The sequence below is a fragment of the Hippoglossus stenolepis genome, chromosome 10 (genome assembly GCF_022539355.2).
Source record: "Hippoglossus stenolepis isolate QCI-W04-F060 chromosome 10, HSTE1.2, whole genome shotgun sequence".
Classification (NCBI taxonomy): Eukaryota; Metazoa; Chordata; class Actinopteri; order Pleuronectiformes; family Pleuronectidae; genus Hippoglossus; species Hippoglossus stenolepis.
In genome coordinates, this window is record NC_061492.1 from 20,376,125 (window position 1) to 20,396,348 (window position 20,224).

Genomic DNA, 20,224 nt, shown 5'->3' on the forward strand with positions numbered 1-20,224 from the left:
GATGTTTGTTTAAGCAATAACGAGAAAGTCATCACAGACACAGAATGCAGAAAAGAACTGAATATTTACAACCTTGTACTTCTGTCTTCTGACACTCACTGGTATAATGTATCCATAGCCCCTTACCCTAATCATAAGTCTGACCCTGACCCTAAAGCAAGTTGGAACTCTCCAACAGCACAGTGAGGGTCAGAAAGTGAAGACCAGCTAAAATGTCCTCACCTTTCCAAAATGTCCTCACTTCAGACATTCTAGGCTCCAAACGGTCCTCACAAAGAAACCTGTACAAGTGCAGCATGTCCTGCATCTCCCCACGTTTCTGTTGCATCCTCACTCATGACACCAACATTTTATAGCATCACTTTTTCAAAATATGATGAATAGACCACAGACCACTCACAGTAGGAATATTATCCAACAGCCCTCTTTTAATGTATTCTTTCAGCTCAAATGTGTTATTATGAGATGAGGGCAGGGGGCTCAAACTAGCAGCCTGAGGGCCAGATCCAGCCCACAAGACAATTAGTCCCCTCCCACACACACACACACGCACACATTTATAAATCACTGTGACGAGCCATTAATGCATATTCTATTCAAATTTGTATTTTATTTTTAAATAATAATTACATTTTCTAGTAAGAATGCCAAATCCGAGTAAAACTGTACATTTAGAGGGAAATTGCTGCATTTTTCAACCTGAATCTTTTTAGAATTGACTATGGTTCCTAACTTTGTGTTTGCAGTCTGTGTTCTAGAGATTTGAGAGATGTAGACTCTGGCAAAACAGTGTCAACGTAAGAATATTTTCTAAATATTGAATTATAATAATACAAGCTGTGCCAAACTGTGCAACTGAGCACATCTGACAGCAAAATGCCTTTTGACAAGGCCTGGCCTGAAGGACACAGTAGATCTGTCTGCAAAGGAGAGGCTGCTGTAGTCCAGTTGTAAAGTCTGCGCTACTTGAATAGAGACATTTTTTCTTCCTGGCCCATAGTTAAACTCAGTTGTTTTTATACCTCAAAATAACAGCTTTCATTTTCATGCAACACAAAATTATAATGGGGAGAATGACATGTCTGTCTTTGCCACAGCGCCCCCTGGAGGCCTGTAAGTACACTTTGTAACTGGTGTACCGCGCTGGAACATTACAACCTGCTTTACTTCATACGTCACACACAAACAACCAGAGCCAGAACGAGCAGCTATAAGAGACAACTAGCTCAGCATTGTCAGTGTGGACATCATGTCAGAGACACGGAAGAAACCAAAGAGGACATTAACGCAGGAAACAAAGAAGAAGAAAAGAGGAAGTGACGAGTAAGAAATGGAACGAGAGTGAATATTGGAGCATATTTCACGTGTTGGAGAGAGCCGAAGGAGGCCAAACGTGCAGGACAGGTGCAAACATGGTGTAAAGTAAGTCAAAGCCAGACAAACACATCTCCTTAGAGGTTTAGCAGGACATTGTGCCAAACAAGTTTGGTCATATTTGTGTAAATCTCTGTCAGTCGACATGTTTCTTTGGCCTGATGTTGCCGGTTTCTTCTCCGTCAACTACAGGTGGGGTGAATTATGCACCCCACCTGTAGGGGGAGTCAGAGTATAGTGAGCGATATAGATTTGTTTGTTTAGATTTGACCACATTAAAGGTCCAGTGTGTAAGATTTAGGTGAAAGGACTCTATAGGATAACATTTTACAGAAAATAATCCTGGTGATGTTTTCTCTCGTGTGTTTCATCTAAGTTGGATGAATTGTTGTTCTCTTTACCCTAGAATGGGCTCTTTATATTTAAATACTTTATATTTACATCAGGAGCCGGTCATCTCTGCCGAGGCCACCATGTTTCTTGTAGTAGCCCAGACTAGGCAAACTAAACACCTTTAGAGTTTTTAAGAGAGCTGAAGGCTACGACAGGTTCTCTGGGGGGTTCAGCTGCAACATGCAACTTCACCCCTAGATGTCACTAAATTTTACACACTGAACTTTTAATGTCTGGACTTCCTGAGAAGAAATAATTATTAGGTAGTTTGCTTAACGATTATTTTAAATCAACAGCAGCTCACTTTGGTAAAGTAGTTGAGCAATAAGCAGGATTATGTTCAGTGAGCTGGTCATTATTGCACATAAGCCCTGGCAGGGCGAATGCCAACCCCAGCAGGATTATCCTTTTATTATAAACATGTGTACAAATGTAGGGGCTTGTACAACTGCCAGCACGAATCTGCTAGCGATAGCAAACTGTCTTCCTTTGGTGCCGGCTGTGCCAGCGCTGCTCTTCATCATGTTAAAAAGCAGACTGGAGTCTTACTTCATGGTCTTACAAAGATCATTTGTCTCCCATCAGGGATCCGCTCTGCAAAGTGCTGATGGTGCAACTGAGCACACACCACACTGTGATCCAGTGTGTGTGAGCGCTGTTTCAGGTTCTACACAGCAGATAACAAACCATTTCAATACAACACGCAGGGCAGTGGGAGTCAGAAGGATGTGTCACACAGATCTCTATCCATTATTACCAAAGCCAAATCAAAGTTTTTTATAAGAAAACATTTGTCCTGCCATGATTTTCTGACAATAAAGTCATCAGACAGATGCTGGATTCACAGTTTCAGATGAAGCTCTGCTCTCAGTGTCTCTATCTATTTAAAACCAAGTGATCACACTATTCACATCATTACACAGTGTGTTGTTTCTCACAGAGTCAAATAAACATGGTTCACAATGTAACAATCACTATTTGAACTAATGAAGCAGCTTCGTCCACTGTAAGTAAAGTTCAGGTATTTTGACACTTTCCCAGAGATGTTAATGCTGTGGTCATAATTTAATTATTTTAATTTATTACAAAAGGTGCTTCTAATATTCTGCCAACTATATTTACATAAGAGACACCTGCTCCACCATCATCCACTCAGGTGACCAGTGACCACATCACCCAGCAGATCCAAAGTCCATCTCCTCACTCACAAATCCCTGCACAACCAGGCCCCCTCCTCCCTCCCTGACATGCTCCATCACCACACTCCCTCCCACCGCCTCCTCATCTCTGAGGACAACCTCCTCCTCTCACCTCCACTCAGGACCAAGCACCGGTCCTGGGGTGACGGTGCGTTTTCCATCCCTCCCTCCAGAGCCGACACTGCACTGAACCGTCCACCTTTAAAACTCGACTGAAAACCCACCTTTTTAAAACTGCTTTTAATGTTCGATAATGACGTTTATCTTATATTTCAATGTGTAATTATAATTCACTTTTACCTGCCTTGTTTTTTTGTAATCTGTAGGGTCTAGAGTGTCTGTAGAAATTAAGAAAAAGTGTTTTTATAAAAATAAGACACGTTTCTATATATAATCCAGTACAACATCACCTTTAAATGTGACCTCAGTGATGAACATCTATGACTTTAACTCAAACTGAACAGAATTTATAACAGTGCTGTTGTGTTAAATGGCAAAAGATAAATACCATTTCTAACTTTCTAATTCTATAACTGATTAAACACAGACGTTCCCACTCTTTATAAGAAATCCTTTTCCTGGACATTTTCCAGGAGTATTTCCTGACACATCAGGACAGCTGATGTGTCAGCTGATTTTTAATCCCAAATGTACCATACGGTCGTCTGACCTGTTTTCGTTGAGTATAAACATGTTTTTATTACAATCCTCCAAACAATATCTTATAATATACACCATTAGTAGCCTAGTTACCAGTCACACTGCCCAACTTCTCACCAACAGTGAGATAAGTTACAAACAAAATAAGCACTGAAGTTTACCTAGACAATCTATGTAAGGGGCTAAAACATGAGAAACCAATTCAGAAGAGATGTTTTACAGGATATTTATTTCCATAGCTGGAAAAGTCCTCTCTATATCTCCAGATTCTTCAGGATGCGTGGGAACCCTGAGGTTTCGTAAGAATCTCGTTCTCAGACTTTACAAAGACTTGTATACTGCATTTTTTTTATATGTTCTAACAATAATTTGAAATCCACCATGGTTACCTGGACTGTAGCCTGCAGAAGATCTGGTTCTCACACCCTGCCTCCTCCGGCTGGTTGCTTGGTTGAGATGAGCTCAGCAGTTTTCTGATCAAACCTAAGCTGCAGTCATGTCATATATTGTTGAGACAGTAGAAATGGAAAAGGCTTTTAACGATTGGTTTGCCACAGTAAATGATCTGTGTGAATCTAAAGTTATTTGTTTGTAGATGTAAAACAGTTTAGGAAAAAGAGGCTGTGGTCAGTGAGATGCTGATCGGTTTGCTCAGCATCATAAACGGTCCGGTGCTGCTCCAACTTGATTGTTTTCTATGTCAGATATTACAGCTGGAGCTGTTTGTTTGTGTGTGTTACACACACTGAGTCCTTGAAGCCTGCTCTGCTGGAGCACCACTGTGGCAAACATTTCCACTCCAGCAGCAGCAGGCGCGCTCAGCTTTGACTGAGATGAGCCCCACTGGAATCCGATGGTGTGAACAGACGTGTAACCATTTCAAAGTACTTGAGCTACTTCATTTTCAGTTCCTGAAGACAACACCGCACTTCATGAACAGTCCAGGAAATTTAAGCAAACCTCCACACTTCATAAGGCACAGAGCTAAAGGAGGAATACAGTCCGATCAAATTAGAATAGAATCTTTATTTCAATTCTTTACAAATGCTCTTATTTCCCACAACATATAAATGCATCAGACCAAATCCCCCCCTCACATTTCAAATGTACAGGAAGTTCATGAAAACTGTTCCCCACACGAACACAACGCAGAGACTTTCACACCCATCAGTGGAATTTGAAATCCTAGTGATTTGTAATACAGTGGGGGTTGCAGATGCAAAGAACGCAAGTCTATCTATAGATGAGATCTTCAAAGTGGAACGCTAACAAATGCCACAGGATTCATCACAGATATGCCCTTAATGGAATTAAGAATTTTTCATTTCAAGCGTTATCTCTGTGGCAGATGTTTCAGACAACCAGCGGTTCTGACCACCACTGCTTTTCAATCACGGGGGCCTGACCAGACAGATCAATGAGAGGAGGCCATTGGAGACTCTTCAGCGACTGGAGTGGCCTCCACGCCCTAATTGGATGGTACATGAATGTTTTACTAAATAGCGGGCCTGTTTTCCCCATGCACAATCGATGCCTTGTTCTCTGCTGAGTTGCCCAGACGGCTCTAATCAAATAGCAAAGTCTGTCCTTCAAACTTCCGGAGGATTGCACATTTCCTGTGTAGAGCTGCTCCTGTTTGTCTAATACAGAGACACACTAGAGGACATTTGAATTGAACAATGTTCGTGTGTTACACCAAGTACAGGATCACTTCCACATTCAGGTTGTGAAATGTTTCAGTAGTGATCGCTGTGGTGGGAGTTTAAACAAATCAGGTTTAGAATCAGACTGTGTTCCACACTCTGGTCAACATATTTATAAAACCAACATTCAATGTGTTATTTAACAGACCGTCACTCAATGACATCACCGCAGCAGCATCAGTCTGATTAAGAATCACAGCCAAAGGGATTTTTGCAGCCCACAGCACAATATACCCATCATGCATCTGTGTTAGTTAATGGACAGTCTGTTGTATGTAGGAGGTAATAACTCCAGTTGATGCGGTTGTGTTGTGATGGAGGTGGATGGAGGTCCAGGGTTAATTAAATCCTCTTTAATTCACATTGATTCATATACTGAAAATCCACTTTCGACTCAACTCCCATCAATAATATGCAAGTTATATGATGACCTGAAAAAAAAAAAAATCAATCTCTCTTCTGTCAAAATGCTTCTCAATTAATACACACATGCACATCCACACGCAATCACCAAGACATGGACACTTTTGCTTAGAGTTACATTACCAACTCAATTATGTGATAAAATTATCTACTCGATGCAATCATTAATCTTTAGAGATAGTTTTTCATGTGTACACATCCATTCCGTTTCTTTTATCATATTCAGATCAATCATGTCGATGTCGTCAGTGCAATCAGATTAAAAATAGTGCAGCGGTTTTTGTCTTATTAAGACTTTCCCTCCAACATCCTGCCGAGACAAATTCTAAGAGGATTTGAAAGTTAATTTTCTAAAGTGCTTTTTTTTTTGCTTCATACAATTTGCCAAAAACTAATCTAGTAGTTTAAATTTGAACTATTAATAACTGGTTTGATTACTGTAATTCACACCAGCTCTGACTGTACAGAGGAAAATCAATGATGGTTGATTCAAAAGAAAAAATGTTTGCAGTGGAACATGAACAGAAAATGTTCTCCATTCCCACCCACTCCATTCACTACAGTCCTCTGCTGTTCTCATTCACCAAGCGCGACCCGTTGATGCCCCGGTATGTGACGCGGCTGGGACGGACCAGCACACCGTGGCCAGCTCGACAGGTGAAGTAGCAGCGGCCTCCCACAGACCCGTCATTCTTGCCCTTGGGGCTTCGGAGCTCCAGACCCAGCCAAAGGCCCGGGGCAAAATCTGCTGTGCCCAGGTAACGGATGAAGGCCATCTCATTGGCGCTGTTCAGCAGCACCTGCATGCCCACGTGGAGGTGGACCTGTCCATCGGGGCTGGCTGAGGGACTGGAGCCTGCATGTCCAGGAACACCACCACTACTACCACTGAGAGTGCTCCAGCGCCGTCGGTGAGGGTTGGAACGACTCCTTTTTTTTTTTTTAGATGAATTGTTGAAGCACAGGGAAAACACAGCAAGAAAGATTAATGAGAGAAGGTATGCAGTGTGAAAGGACATATTATAATAAGTAGGGGATTCATGGGGGCTCAGCGTTTGAGGGATTGATCTTCAATTCCATGTTCTCTTTCATTATAACCACAATCATGTACTGGCTAATTAAAAATGGGAACCTTTTGCTGACTAATGCCACTACCTCTCTTATCATTATTGATTTCACCACTGCTGCAGGGGATTAGGAAGCTAAAAGGCTTTGGAAGGGAGACATGTGAGGGATGTGCAGAAAAGAGACAAACCTGCTAACAGGACTTCTTCTGCTCGTCTCCTTTGGGGTGGCGATGGCCAATGATGTGCTCAGACTGCGACGGATTGTCCCTGCACAGCGATCACAAGAGTCAAGCACTCCCATACAGATTCATGCATAAGCACTGACAGAATAATAAACCCAAAGACACACTTGAAATGAAGGCAGACCCCTCACCGCTGAATGGATGACTGAGGCGTGAGGACGAGAGCTCCGAGAGGCAATCGACGGATCCATGGATCCTGTGAGAAAAACAGTGAAGGCACTTCATTCTCACGATATTAATATTCACTCAGTTTTCTTTTCAACAAACTATTGTGCAAAACCCACTCTGTAACATTGAGGGGGAAAAGTCTGCACAAAAACACCTGTACTTCTTACTGATGTGTCTGTAAGCTGCTATGTGACTAAATTCAGATTCAAACTCTAGAAGCCACTAAGAGGTTGTTGTTGGTGTGTGTGTGTGGTTTGTTTTCATAATGGCTTGTGACCGCTGCTGACAGGTGAAGTAGTTTGAAGGAGAATCAAGACGCTGCGCTGGGGGGAAAGAATGTGAGATTCTCCCTGTCACAGGAAATCTATGTGCTCACTTGAGCCAGAGGGTCAATCATGAAACAAAACAAAAAAAGGAAAAGAGGACATAAATAAGGGATGAAAAGGAAACATTTCAAAAAGCAGCTTTCATTTCATGGAAGACCTCAACAGTGGTGTAACAGATGCAACAAATGGTGGAAAATGGTGACAGCAAGGTAGAGATGGTTTAGGTTTCTATTGAGATGAAGCACATGTGGTAAAGGGAGGTGAGGAGAATGATCACATTGGGTAAAAGGTGTTAATTTTACCAGCAGTCACTCAGACCTGGAGAATCTCCCTCTAAGTACCAATAAAATAATTATGTATTGTAGATCACAACTGCTTTGTTAGCATCAACCTTGTGTGAGTCAACTCAAATATTTTACAGTTTGACCTCATTGAACAAGAGGATCAAACTGTCAAGTCAGAATTTGTTTAAATCGCAACTTGAGCTGATCTTCATGTGAAAGATTTGGAAAATTGTACAGACAGCTGAATTAAAAGACAAACCTAAAATAGTGAGAGAACGAGGGTCACTGAGTTGTTTGATGAGTCAAACACTGGGGGCAGCACTCTTTGCCTCGCTCTCTCTCTTTCCTCCACACAAACACACTGAGCGTCTGTCACTGACCGACCATCATCAGCATCAGGCCATCCATAAAGATTTTACTGTCCTTGGCAGGCAGACTGGATTCAACATAAATTGTTAGACTCCACTTTTGCTGTTCTTTAATGAACCTGTCAGCTGCAGATATCATCCCAAGTAATTCTTCAAAATTCAAAAATCTGTTAAATTCTTCTTCGAACTTGCACCTGTCATCTGTATTTGACCACCAACCAACCAGTCAATCTCATGATGGGCCACATCTCTGCCAGTGTCTTAATAACAAAGGGAAGCATTAAAAGGAAATGGGGTAAAAGAACCAAATACAGATTTATTTAATTGGCTGTTTTACATTTCCATAATAATCCTGTAATATTACCTACTGCAACGACTGCAACACTGGTTTTCATACATCAACAACACAGCATTTACATACCCTGCAGCAATACACTGAATTAATTTAGAAACAAAAAGAATTGTTGTTTTTTTAATATTGATTCATTCACAGACAACTGATGTTTTCTGTTTCAACTGTGCTCATCTACTGTTACAAATAAATTAATATTTTCAGATCATAAGCTGTGACATTTTTCTCAAACTCAAGTCACAGAGGAGACAGACTATCATTTACTGACATACATTATTATTTCCAGGAATCGGGACTGAAAAAAACATCCAAGCAAAATGTGCGCAGCTCATTTTCTGCTTTTTGAATCGGCGTACTGTAACTATATGTCTAGTTAGGAAACAGGAGCTTGAATACATGACCACAGCAGATTACACACATCAGAGAGATTTCTGAGAGGCTGATTAGGCGTCTCAAGGCACACGAGTACTTTGGTTGAGAGCATCTTGTGAATGGAGCACTCACCAGTCTAATTTGGACCAGTCTCCATCTTTTTTCTCAAGTATTCAGAATTTTGCAAACACAAAACACTGCTCCAGTATCACTTTCTCACAGGGAAGGTTATTAATCAGGTATTCAGAGGCTTGAACTTAAGTTCAAGTTACACCAGAGAAAATATTCACTGGTACTAGTACGAGAGCCTAGTGACATACATGTAAACACTTAGAGAACCATAGAAACAGCATTTTCTACTGTAACTGCAGTTACTAACATTACCTCTGCCAAGGAGGTTGTTTTTCTCCCTGTGCACTTGTTAGTCAGTTAGTTAGTATAACACAAAAACTACTGAACAAATGTCCACAAAACTTGGTGGAAGGATGCTGCAAGGGTCAGGGAAGAACCCATATTAGTGTGGATCTGGATCAGAATGTGAACCAAAATTATTTTTTTTAAATTTTCTTTAACATTGTGAGATTTTTTTTACAACATTTTCATGGATCTTGATGAAAATGAAATGAAAATCTGGCAAATTTAGAAAATGTGGGGATCCTGATCAACTATTCATTGCAAGGACATAAGGTCAATCTTTTACTTTGTTCCAGACTTAATAACCTGAATAGTGATATATGCACGAGCAGATCTCAAGAAGATATTAACATGAGACAATAACAAATCGCCACTAAACCATTGACTTTTAGGTGAAAACAAAATATATTTATATTTCTGATTAATGTCAAATTAGTTTGTCGAAAAATGGAAAGGGTGTTAAGTATTTGTCTTGGCTGAAAATTGTGCAACAGACACTCAACATACTTTAGAACATTCTCAGAATATTTGGGCTAAATGAAACATTCTGACAATTTACATCAGATCTATGGTCTGGAACTTTGAACGATGCTGCTGTGGGTTTACACCAACTTTAACATGCCTACACCTCAGGTGTACATCAACAGCACTTTGTGCATCTGAATCACTTCATGTTCAGCAGCCTGATTATTCTATGGATAAACCGGAGCTCATTCATACTGTTACCACATATTTTCTTGATGACAGTAACAGAACACAGACATTGAGAGAAGTAGCTGCTTATTTATCACAGTATTCGTTGCAAACATGACCAACAGGCAAATTACCTCACCATCTGCACTTTATATCCTAGATCTTATTCGTAATCACAACAGTATAATATTAAATAAACCACAAGTTCTATACAGTGAGACATATCAATATATCTGTATCAATTTAAAACATTTTGAGCAACATTGAAGGTATTTTGTCACATTCTCTACCCTATGGTGAGAATATAACCTCTTTCAACCTCTCTAACATAAAGAAATGACATTCACACACTTATTATGCATAAACCATATTTAAAAGTAGAAATGAAGGCGGCCAGATCATTACTAGGTGCCACATTAAATTGAGAAGTTGCGGTGGGCGACGTCCCCAGGCTTTACGTTTGACAAGTCTGACTCCTGTTAATCACCAGTACAGAGGAGGGCTGTTTGTTGCACAGTAGGCAAAATCAAATATGTCAACACTTGCACAAATGATGCTGTCAAAGGAGATCATTAGTGCCATCAGATGTATTAATGAGGGCAATGAAATACAACCTCTGGGTTTTTAGGGTACGTGTCGAATTCTTCAAAAATCTGCTCTGAAATGTAATAGAATTTCTTAAAGATACTTGTTTGACTAATTTGTTTTTGCTTCTAAGGTAAACCACTGGCAAAAAAAACGTAAGGTGCCATTAATCATCAGTGGAAAATATAAGCTATTTTAAAAAGGGCCTGCACTCACCTTTGAACACGAGATGGAGGAGCAAAGACGCCATGTTTTGGGGGGCAGCTGAAGTACCTCACTCCGCCCACTGCTCCATCATTCTTACCACTTGGCTTGTCCAGTTCAATGCCCAACCAGAGGCCTGGGCAGAGAAACAGACACAGTCCAGAATCAGAGTCAAGGGAAAACTGAGGGGAAATCCCATGTCAAATAAAATAACAAACTTGTGACAATAATTCCACGCAGGGGAAATTCACTCCTTACAGCAGCAGATAGTCAGAATGAGACAAGAGAACATATGGAAGTATAAAAATACAATAAAATAGGCAATAAAATGGAAAATGAAAAATAAAAGTACATTTGACTACAGATGGAAATATTATATGCACAGAAATGTGCTTGAGTAAAGTGCAGTAGCACAGGATGATTGCACAAGGAAGTATAATGTATATGTGCAATATGTACATATGAGATATTGAAATAGATGTGTACATACATATGCATATATAGACAGTTTTAAGTATACAGGCATGATTTAAGATTCACTTAAAATGAGAGGTGCCCCTAAAAAAATAGATTTTTTAGTATAGAAACTATAGTAGTCATTCCGCAACGATATATAATCAGATGGTAGACAATTATATCTGCTGGATAGATGAGACAAACTGGACAGAGAAACAGAAACAAGCTACTGACTAAACAAATGGCTGGTTATGTTTCCAGCAACCTCTCTACATGGAAAGTTCTTAGTCTTGTAAATGGTGGAATTAGACTTAAAGTTCTGATTTCACTATGTTCAGATAAAGTAACCCTACACTTAGTGTTTCTGTACAGTTCTCCATGTCAGTTGGTTTTGGGTCTGTACAACACGTCCTATTAGGGGGATACTATTAAAACAATTGTGTAGCTCTTTAACTTCCTGTCTCTGCCCTGTTAAATGATGTGACTCTTCTATATGAGGCAGAACGTGAGTTCAGGGAGTCCTCTCTGCTGGCATGGCTCAAACTAAATGTTATAAAGAAGTAATTAACTGCAGAGTGCTCAGCGAGAAGAGCTTTTTCTGCTACACAGTCCTCAATGCACTGAGGCTGAGATAGCACTGATTAAAGAGTATCAAAGGAACTTAAAAGTGAAATCCCACGTAGTCAGTGGTGTGTTATATATTAATACTCATTCATACATGACTGATGTCTGAGCAGAAGTACTTGCTGATTAATACTGTGAACTGTTTTCTGATTGGATTCTGCTCAGCAAGAGTTTCTCATATTTTTACACACAAGTACCAAGATATATATTAATACATTTGATGATTAACAAATTTGATGATTCTTGCAACAAGAACAGAGAGGAATTTTTGAATTAGGTGTATCAAGTACAAACAAGTTTTACATTTAGAGCCTAAACTGCCTTCATTCATCCATTTCCCTTCTTACGATTAATATTTCCACAAAAGTCTATTAACGTTGAAGGTCGATACATGTTAACATTCTTTTTGTTATTGGACAGAATTGACTTAGTTGTTTTATGTTCATGTATTAAAAGCATCGGAAAACTTTAATCCTGTAATGACAATGTTACATAAACTGTGTAGTCCTCAATCATCCATGTATTTGGCCAGAAAGCAACAGATCAACAGTTTGCTGCCCAATAACAATACCAGGATACATTTAGGGACACATTTAGGAAAACTGCAGTAATTATAATTCTTTGTGTGGGTCCTGGAAACAGCCAAGTTAGGACAAACATGATTAATTAAGAGGATAATGAATATTTTAAGTTTCTTTCTAATCTCAAGATGTTACACACTGACATGGCTGAATCTTATTTCCAGAGAGAACAGTTTGATCAACTCACATGAAAAACATGAACTGCAGTAAGTATGGACGTGGGGAATCTGTGTCAGTGCTTGTTTTTAAATTTAAAATAATACTTTAAATTTTACATCTAAACAATAGCTACAATGAAACAATGACAGGCATTCATTTGCCTTGATTAAATCGCTGTAGTTAAAATCCCATCAACTCTTAACTTTGCATTGTTATTGTTAATCTGCTCAGTTTGGATATAATCAAGTTAAATAAAATGTTGTCCACTCTTCACAAGGAAATATCTTATCTACTGACCTGGAGCAAAGCTGGTCTTTCCACAAAACTGGACAACACCAGTTCTCTGACCCACCACCAGCACCCTCTCCCCCAGACGCACCTCAGGGCCCTCATACACCGAGCTACCTGCTGAGGGGGTTCGGCTTCGGACACCTGGGAGAGATGAACAAGGTCTTCTTCACTACTGGGATAATAGTTTCCCTGATTCAATTAGATCTGTATAATAATGTAAAATTCCTGACTCATGGATTTAAAATACACAGGAACATCTCTTTGGAACAATCTACCTAGATCACTACTATCAACATCATTAACACAGAGACCATTTGAATGCATTACAACTTGGAAACATTGTTATTTACTTAGGGGAGGCATCTTCATTTCTCCATTCCTTTTTGGGCTTCTCACTTCCCCTGCACAATGTTTAAACTTCTGTATTACTCTATTATCTTTTACAGTATATATATAATGAGCCATTTAAAATAAACAGAAACTAAATGATAGCAATCTTCATTAAATAATGGTAAAGATAATACAGACCTGTGGCAGTCAGCACAGTGGTGCCAGAATATGAACGCAGCGCCGGTGAGGGCGAGGTCCTGGGACTAACACGCTCCCTTCTCTGCCTGGCAGGAAGGCGTTGCCTTGGCAGTGGACGAGGTCGGGCACCTGGCCCATGCCGAGAGTCCAGTGAAGAGGATGAAGAGGACAGAGAGCGGGAGAGGACACCTGTGGGGAAAATGACAGAGAATGAAGAGATGGAAAACACAGGGAAGAGGTAACTTAAGGAAACAACCTCTCTAAACAACAAGTGACTGAACAAGAAAACATATGAAAAAGTTTAAATCAATAAAATCTAGTAATGTGAAGACGCCCACACCACCAGCTATATCATTCAATAAGGTGACATAACTGCTGCATCTAGGCTTCACACTGGTTGTGAAGGTTTTCTAATGTCACAAACTGTGTCCCTCAACGCTTAATACTGAGACCAACACACTTCCATTCAGACTTACATCCGGGACTTTTAATTGAAATAATGGACTTCAGTCTATTTTCATTTTTCCATTTAATCCTTCGGAATGGGACAGTGCCAATAACACTCAGATCCAAACCACTGTACTTTTTCAGAAGTCCAAGCTGCTGCGTCACATCATTCTGAGGCCCATCAGTAATGAAGAGAGCTGGATCTGGCCGAGGTCCAACGTCGGGCCAACATGCTGATCTCCACCCAACATGAGGGATGAGATGAGGAGGGGTATGCCCAATTTCACTCTTTAAAAGCCATTTGGATGCAGGACCTCATTAAGCTTATAACTTTCACAGGCCTTCACAGACCATAAGTTCATTAAGTGCCCAACTCTTAGAGGTAATTGATTAAATCTGTTCCAAAGCGCTTTAAGAAGAGAAGATTCAGCAACAAACTAATTAGGACACAGGCAGTGATGGACAGAAAACTTATCAACCTTTGCCAAAAATGGTCTTCAAATGTTAGTATTAGCTAATGGGCCTCTAGGAGGGGACAGCAATGCACAGAAATAATAGATGGAGCTCCTGATTCTGTCGTTTCCTTTTGAGCTATTCATTCCCTCATTGCCTTGATTGATTACTGGAGTGCTGTGGGTTTGGCCTCATGCACAATGAATATACAGTAAATTACAAATATGGAGTATTTTCAGTTTGAGGACAAGATCTGGAATTCTGATTTAGCTCACTTGTTGCTGAAACATATCTGTATCTAAATGCAGATGGAGATGGAAATTCTAATTTATCATCTGAATGATCCTTTAATTACAGATGCATTTCTGCAGGGTACAGAATTTGGCATATGAAAATATGATACAGAAGTACTTTTTAATGCAAAAAAAGGCTCTGATGTTTCTGTTTAGCTACACACAGATGGATTATGATGCTGGATTCAACCATTAAGGTGCGTAATCATCATAGACAGATGGCGATTAGGAGTGTGTGGAACGAGGATCTGAACAATTTCCACAGTTTTAACCGAGGAGAGATTCTATTAAAAATTGCAAAGCCACTTCCACACTACAGGCTCTTCTTTATGTTCAGCTCAGATGTAACTGCAGTACCCGTCTCTGTCACTGAGCGGGACCACGGCGAGAGGGGGGGTTTCACACACAAATCAATACTCATCTTAGCCAGATCAGATGGTTGCATAAATAATGCATCTTCACAGTTCTGTGTTGTTTGAAGTAGGAAAGACAAAGTCTGCTTGAGCACTTACACTGGATAATCCAAGTGGAAATTTTGTAAAGATAGGTGGAGTGTTTGCATTTTGAGTAGCCATGATCCAACACTTATTTAGTATGAGTTGAAATAAAGTTTAGAGAAAATAAAGACAATTCAAAACGAGGGGAACTAAGAAGTAGTAGAAGTGCAGCATTCCCAAGAGTGGCAGATTCAACAGCAGAGACAAAAATAGCTACATTGAAAAGATAACACACAAAAGCAGGAAAGTGTAGAATAGCGAATAAAGGATGGCAGGGTATTATTGAGTAGCAATGAAACAAGAGGTACTGAGAGGAATTCTCTCCTGATTGTACCAAGACCGTCTTCCTTTACTCCAACACACAATGAGACAAAAATGCTGAGACAAGCAGTTACACCAACACAAGGGCCCCAATGAGAGGAAATTCAAAAGGAATTCTTTTTTTTTTTTAAGAATCGTGGTGCCGACTCAAATGAAAAATAACACAAAATAACTTGCAGAAGTGAACATACCTATGTTATTTTACAGCAACAAACAAGTTCAAGTTCAATGTATTTTTTATGGACCTGAATCAAATCTACAACTAACAAACAAAAGCCTTTTAGAGTCAATAAAAATCCAGATCCATGTATCTAAGCAATCAAAAAATAATAATAATTTCAAAATAGGATTGAATTCATAGGATTCTGCCACATAAACTGTCTCCTATTAGGCTCAACTCATTATTACATCACCTAAGTTCAAACTTCTTATTGTGCTTTTAACAGGCGTTTTGAAATTCTCAAATCAGCTTAGTATTTATTGATTTCCATTTCAGTTCACATTTCGAGGCAGCTGGGAGACATTCCCCTCAGAGGCAATGTTGTGGCTTTCCTTTCAACTCAAATAAGGAGACTCCATTCCGACTCAGAATACCAAACATTCTTGTCACTTGACCTTTCGCTCGCAGGGACTTCCTGACTCTATCTATCCCTTCCACATAGTGACGTTCCCATCCACTGACAGACTGAATCAAGCAGTGGTGCTTTGTGAGCATTGTCTATGTTCCTGCTGCCCTTTGAGGCCTGAGCTACAGTTGACACTCTCTGCTGTGTCTGTCTTTCGTGGTGAGCAAGAAGTGACAGTCCCATAATGACCCATCAGATCTATAGATTTACACGAGCCGGCCGTCTACACTGCTTATTTGAATGGACCCTGCAACACAGGTGGCTCGTGGAGTTTGAGCTGTTAATGGTTGACAAAGACCCTGAGAAGTGTCTAGGCATAAATAAGTTTAGTACCTGGGTTGTATGGCTGTGCCAACACACACACGCCATCACATGTAATGCGTGCCACACACTTGCACTGACACACACACACACACACACATACGCAGTGATGAATGGCTGCCAGGTTATTCAGCCGTCTATGCCCTAGTTATTAAACCCTGCTTAATTGGACTATCAATCACTGAATTCCATAGGCCACAATGGGGTCTGCTATTCCACTCACGTCCAGAACAATTGGCCTCCAAAACCTTTGAATATTGCATCACCACAACACAGCTATAAACCCCTAGAGGGCGCAAGAACCAGGAAAAGCTCTCAAGGCAGGGTTTCTACAATGTTCAAAAGGTGACTGGACTATATGATGAGACAACACTAGTCGAGAGTTCAGGTTATGGGCATCCAAGGACTGTCAGAGCAAGGTCTTGTCAGCAAGCTAATTTATGCTTTGTCCTTTGGCATCAGTTCAGAGCCCACCCTTCAAAGCCTTCCAAGAAGATTAATACGAAAGCCTGGATGCAATAAGTCCTGCCATGCAGAGTCATGTGGCTCATGCAGACTAGGAAGGATGAGACGGTCTATTTTTGGTACAAAATAGCCATCAGTAGGAGTCATGACTTCACTGATGAACTCACCTATGGATTGACTCAGTCCCTCCATAGTGTGCTAAAAGCTCACTGTCAACACATGCCTCCATTTTGTCATCTAGCATATTCTCATATCAACTTGTGATATATCAAATAAATGTCAACAGATGCAACAGACATGATACCGTTTATTATTTTCAAAAACTAATTAGCAGATGCAGATGATAAACATATTGCTGATGCTTCCCTGCATATTACAGATTATTACCGTTATCACTGTATTTTCCCTTATCTAACTTGTTTAGTCAACATGAGAAGACAATTACATCTCTCTCAACTGTCTTTCAAAACAAAAGCCCCCCCCCCCCTTTTAGATAGTTTTAGCAAACAAAGTAGAGTACAAATTCAAATAGGAAACATTTAGAGCTTTGGATAGCTATTATTTTAGTACAAATGCATAAAGTGCATGTGGATACATGCTTTTGCTATTAATATATTTACCTTCGCCAAGGAGCTTGTGTTTTGCGTTTGTTTACCGTTTAGCAGGATAACGCAAAAACTGCTAAACCGATTTCCATGAGACTTGGTGGAAGGATGCGGTATGAGTTGGGAAATAACCTATTACATTTTGGTGAGGATCTGGATCAGGGAGTTTCCAACATTTCGGTTAATTTAAAATGTTCCTCTATAAGGGGACTGAACTAAATGACATTCTAATTTGATGTTTAAGATGATATTCATTTTATAGTAGAGGGACAAAGCGGAGAAAGATCACCAGAATATCTCACAGGATGTGGACACTTATCAAGTTGGTGGAGAGGGCTATTACCAGCAGCTTCTCTCATTTTCAACACATCATCCCTAGAGTAAGGAAGATATGAAAAAAAAATTATTCACGGTTTCTATTGCTAAGCTCATGTCCCAAACCCCACAAGTGAGTGCGCTTGAATTATTTCTTTAACCAACAGGTTTTATAAGGAAGCCATCTCTGGGAATATTATTGTTGATCAAAAATGTCTGGTTTGTCAGAGTCACAGTTCTTTTGTTTCTTATACAATGTGCGGTCTCCAATAATATAAGTTGGTTCTCCTTCAAGGGGCTGTACCTGTGATATGAGGAAACTCTTGCCAGTGTGACATCTTTTTCACCTGTGCTCACAAAAGTTCAAACACTTCTTTGGCCCCAAGGACCCACAGACTATTCAGTCTCACTGCCTTTGTAGTTTGAGGTATGACTTGATCACTTTAAGTCATTTTTTATTTTAGGACAGTTGTGCCAGTGCTCGCAGGCAAACCCATTCTTTAGCCTCATGCTGACCTGCAATGTTTAGTGAACCTGATACAACCAGAATCATAGGGGATAGAGTCAGGTGGAGCAGTGATCAATCAGCAGCAGCCCAGTCTCAACAGCAGTTGTGTGATGTATCAGATGTTCCTTTTTACAGCTTGTTACCAAACACGTCAAAGGCAGATATTGATTACACAGCAATATTAAAGGGATAGTTCACCCAGAGATGAAAATTCACTCATTATCTACTCACCACTATGCCAATGGAGGAGTGGGTGAAGTGTTTGAGTCCACAAAACACTTCTGGAGTCTCAGGGGTAAACTTTGTTATAGTAGAATCCAATACAATTGAGGTCAATGGTGAGTCCTTCCTTAGACGTAATAAAACAAAAGAAAAACCATAACATGCCTCCATACTGCTCCTGTGGTGTCATTAACATGTCTGGAAGCCCCGACATTCATATTCAGCTCGAAACGAAGTCATTTACACCAAGTTGTTAGTGTAAATGTCTGCTGATATCTTCCAACGAGGTGCATTCAGGGGCTGTCGGAAATGCCAATATGCGCTAGCACGGAAATGACCTCGTTTCAAGTCGAATTTCGAACGTCGGGTTTCTGTTGTTTTATTACTTCTAGGATAAGTCACTAATGTCTTCAACTGTTTACCCTTGCAACTCCAAAATTGTTTTGTGGACTCAAACACCCCCCCATCGGCAAAGGGGTGAGTAGATAATGAGTGAATTTTCATTTCTGGGTGAACGCCTCCTTTAAGTGTTATGACCCGTTTGCCATTGTTCTTCACCTGTGTTTATCTTTGAGTTGATACGGGACAGGTCAATGCGACGAGGGGGCCGTATGGGTGTAGACGTCTTTGTGGTGCTGCTTTTATGTCTTTCCAAAGGTTTGCTTATCTTGGAAAGGGGAGCAAAGATTCCTGTCAAAAAAAGCATACGAAAACAATTTAAAAGAAAAAAAAATAGAATACAGCAAAAAGAGGCAAAGGGCAAAAATCTGATTTCATGGAGTTAGATGAAATGCCACTGAAAATCTGACTGGACCAATTAAGTCTCGTAAAGTCAATAATTGTAGACGACATTAATGGAGCTGGTGGGTGAATCAATGCGTTTGATCATTAGGTGCTTCTGGGGTGTGGTATGACCTACCATGTTTGATTAGACAGGTGAAATACTGAACCCCTGCTACCGAGCCGTCGTTCTTCCCTTCTGGTTTGTCGAGCTCCACTCCAGCCCAGAGGCCTCCTGAGAACTCAGTGCTGCCACAGAATCGTAGGGTTCCAACCTGTTTACACACAAATATGCACAAAATATATATAAACAAAGTACAAAAGGTATCAGCGCATGCAGCAAAAGAACTGCAGTGCTTTGAGCAGTGTGTAAAGTTAAATATTTAGTTGAGAAGTTAAGCATCATGTCAAGGGCAGAACCACCAACTAGATGTCTTGTTAATGTGTCTATGTTCACTTAAGCAGCAGAAGAGAAACAATTAAGGAAATCAGAGTTTAAACCATTAAACTGTGCCAGAAAATGCAGAAAAGATAAGAGTTTTGATTAGCAGATCTCTACAACGGCATACTGCAATTCTGTTCTCAACTTAACACAATAATCTATTCATGGCTCATTCTTTCACAGTAAATATCTGACTCTGGTAGAATTTGAATTTTCTCATCATCTGCATGTCTCCAACTCGACATCCATTTCTTTCAAGATGTGTGCAGTGGAATGCTGTGCAAGCTTAAGCAATGTGGCTAATGCAAAACTAATGACAAGTAACAGGCACCCCCTACCACTATGCTCTAACACCAGTAGTGTAATTTATGTATAAACAGTTCTCTTTCCAATCATTGACTACCATTGAAACTACACACACATATCCTTACATTGTAAATTTAAAAGCTGTAAAGCCAGTGTT

General features: G+C 40.1%; 1 protein-coding gene across 3 annotated transcripts in view; it reads right to left on the reverse strand.

Annotated features, from left to right (window-relative positions):
- Positions 1 to 4,632: 4,632 nt before the first annotated feature.
- Positions 4,633 to 20,224, reverse strand: part of LOC118116765 (CAP-Gly domain-containing linker protein 4) — a 33,898-nt gene continuing 18,306 nt past the window's right edge. For all 3 annotated transcript variants that reach the window (XM_035168604.2, XM_035168605.2, XM_035168606.2), the window contains exons 8-15: positions 19,459 to 19,594; positions 19,098 to 19,229; positions 13,467 to 13,655; positions 12,945 to 13,079; positions 10,840 to 10,963; positions 7,193 to 7,257; positions 7,008 to 7,086; positions 4,633 to 6,682 (exon numbers count right to left, since the gene is read on the reverse strand). In XM_035168604.2, coding sequence (XP_035024495.1) covers positions 6,310 to 6,682; positions 7,008 to 7,086; positions 7,193 to 7,257; positions 10,840 to 10,963; positions 12,945 to 13,079; positions 13,467 to 13,655; positions 19,098 to 19,229; positions 19,459 to 19,594 — 1,233 coding nt within the window. In that variant the 3' untranslated portion in view covers positions 4,633 to 6,309. The remainder of the gene's footprint in view (positions 6,683 to 7,007; positions 7,087 to 7,192; positions 7,258 to 10,839; positions 10,964 to 12,944; positions 13,080 to 13,466; positions 13,656 to 19,097; positions 19,230 to 19,458; positions 19,595 to 20,224) is intronic.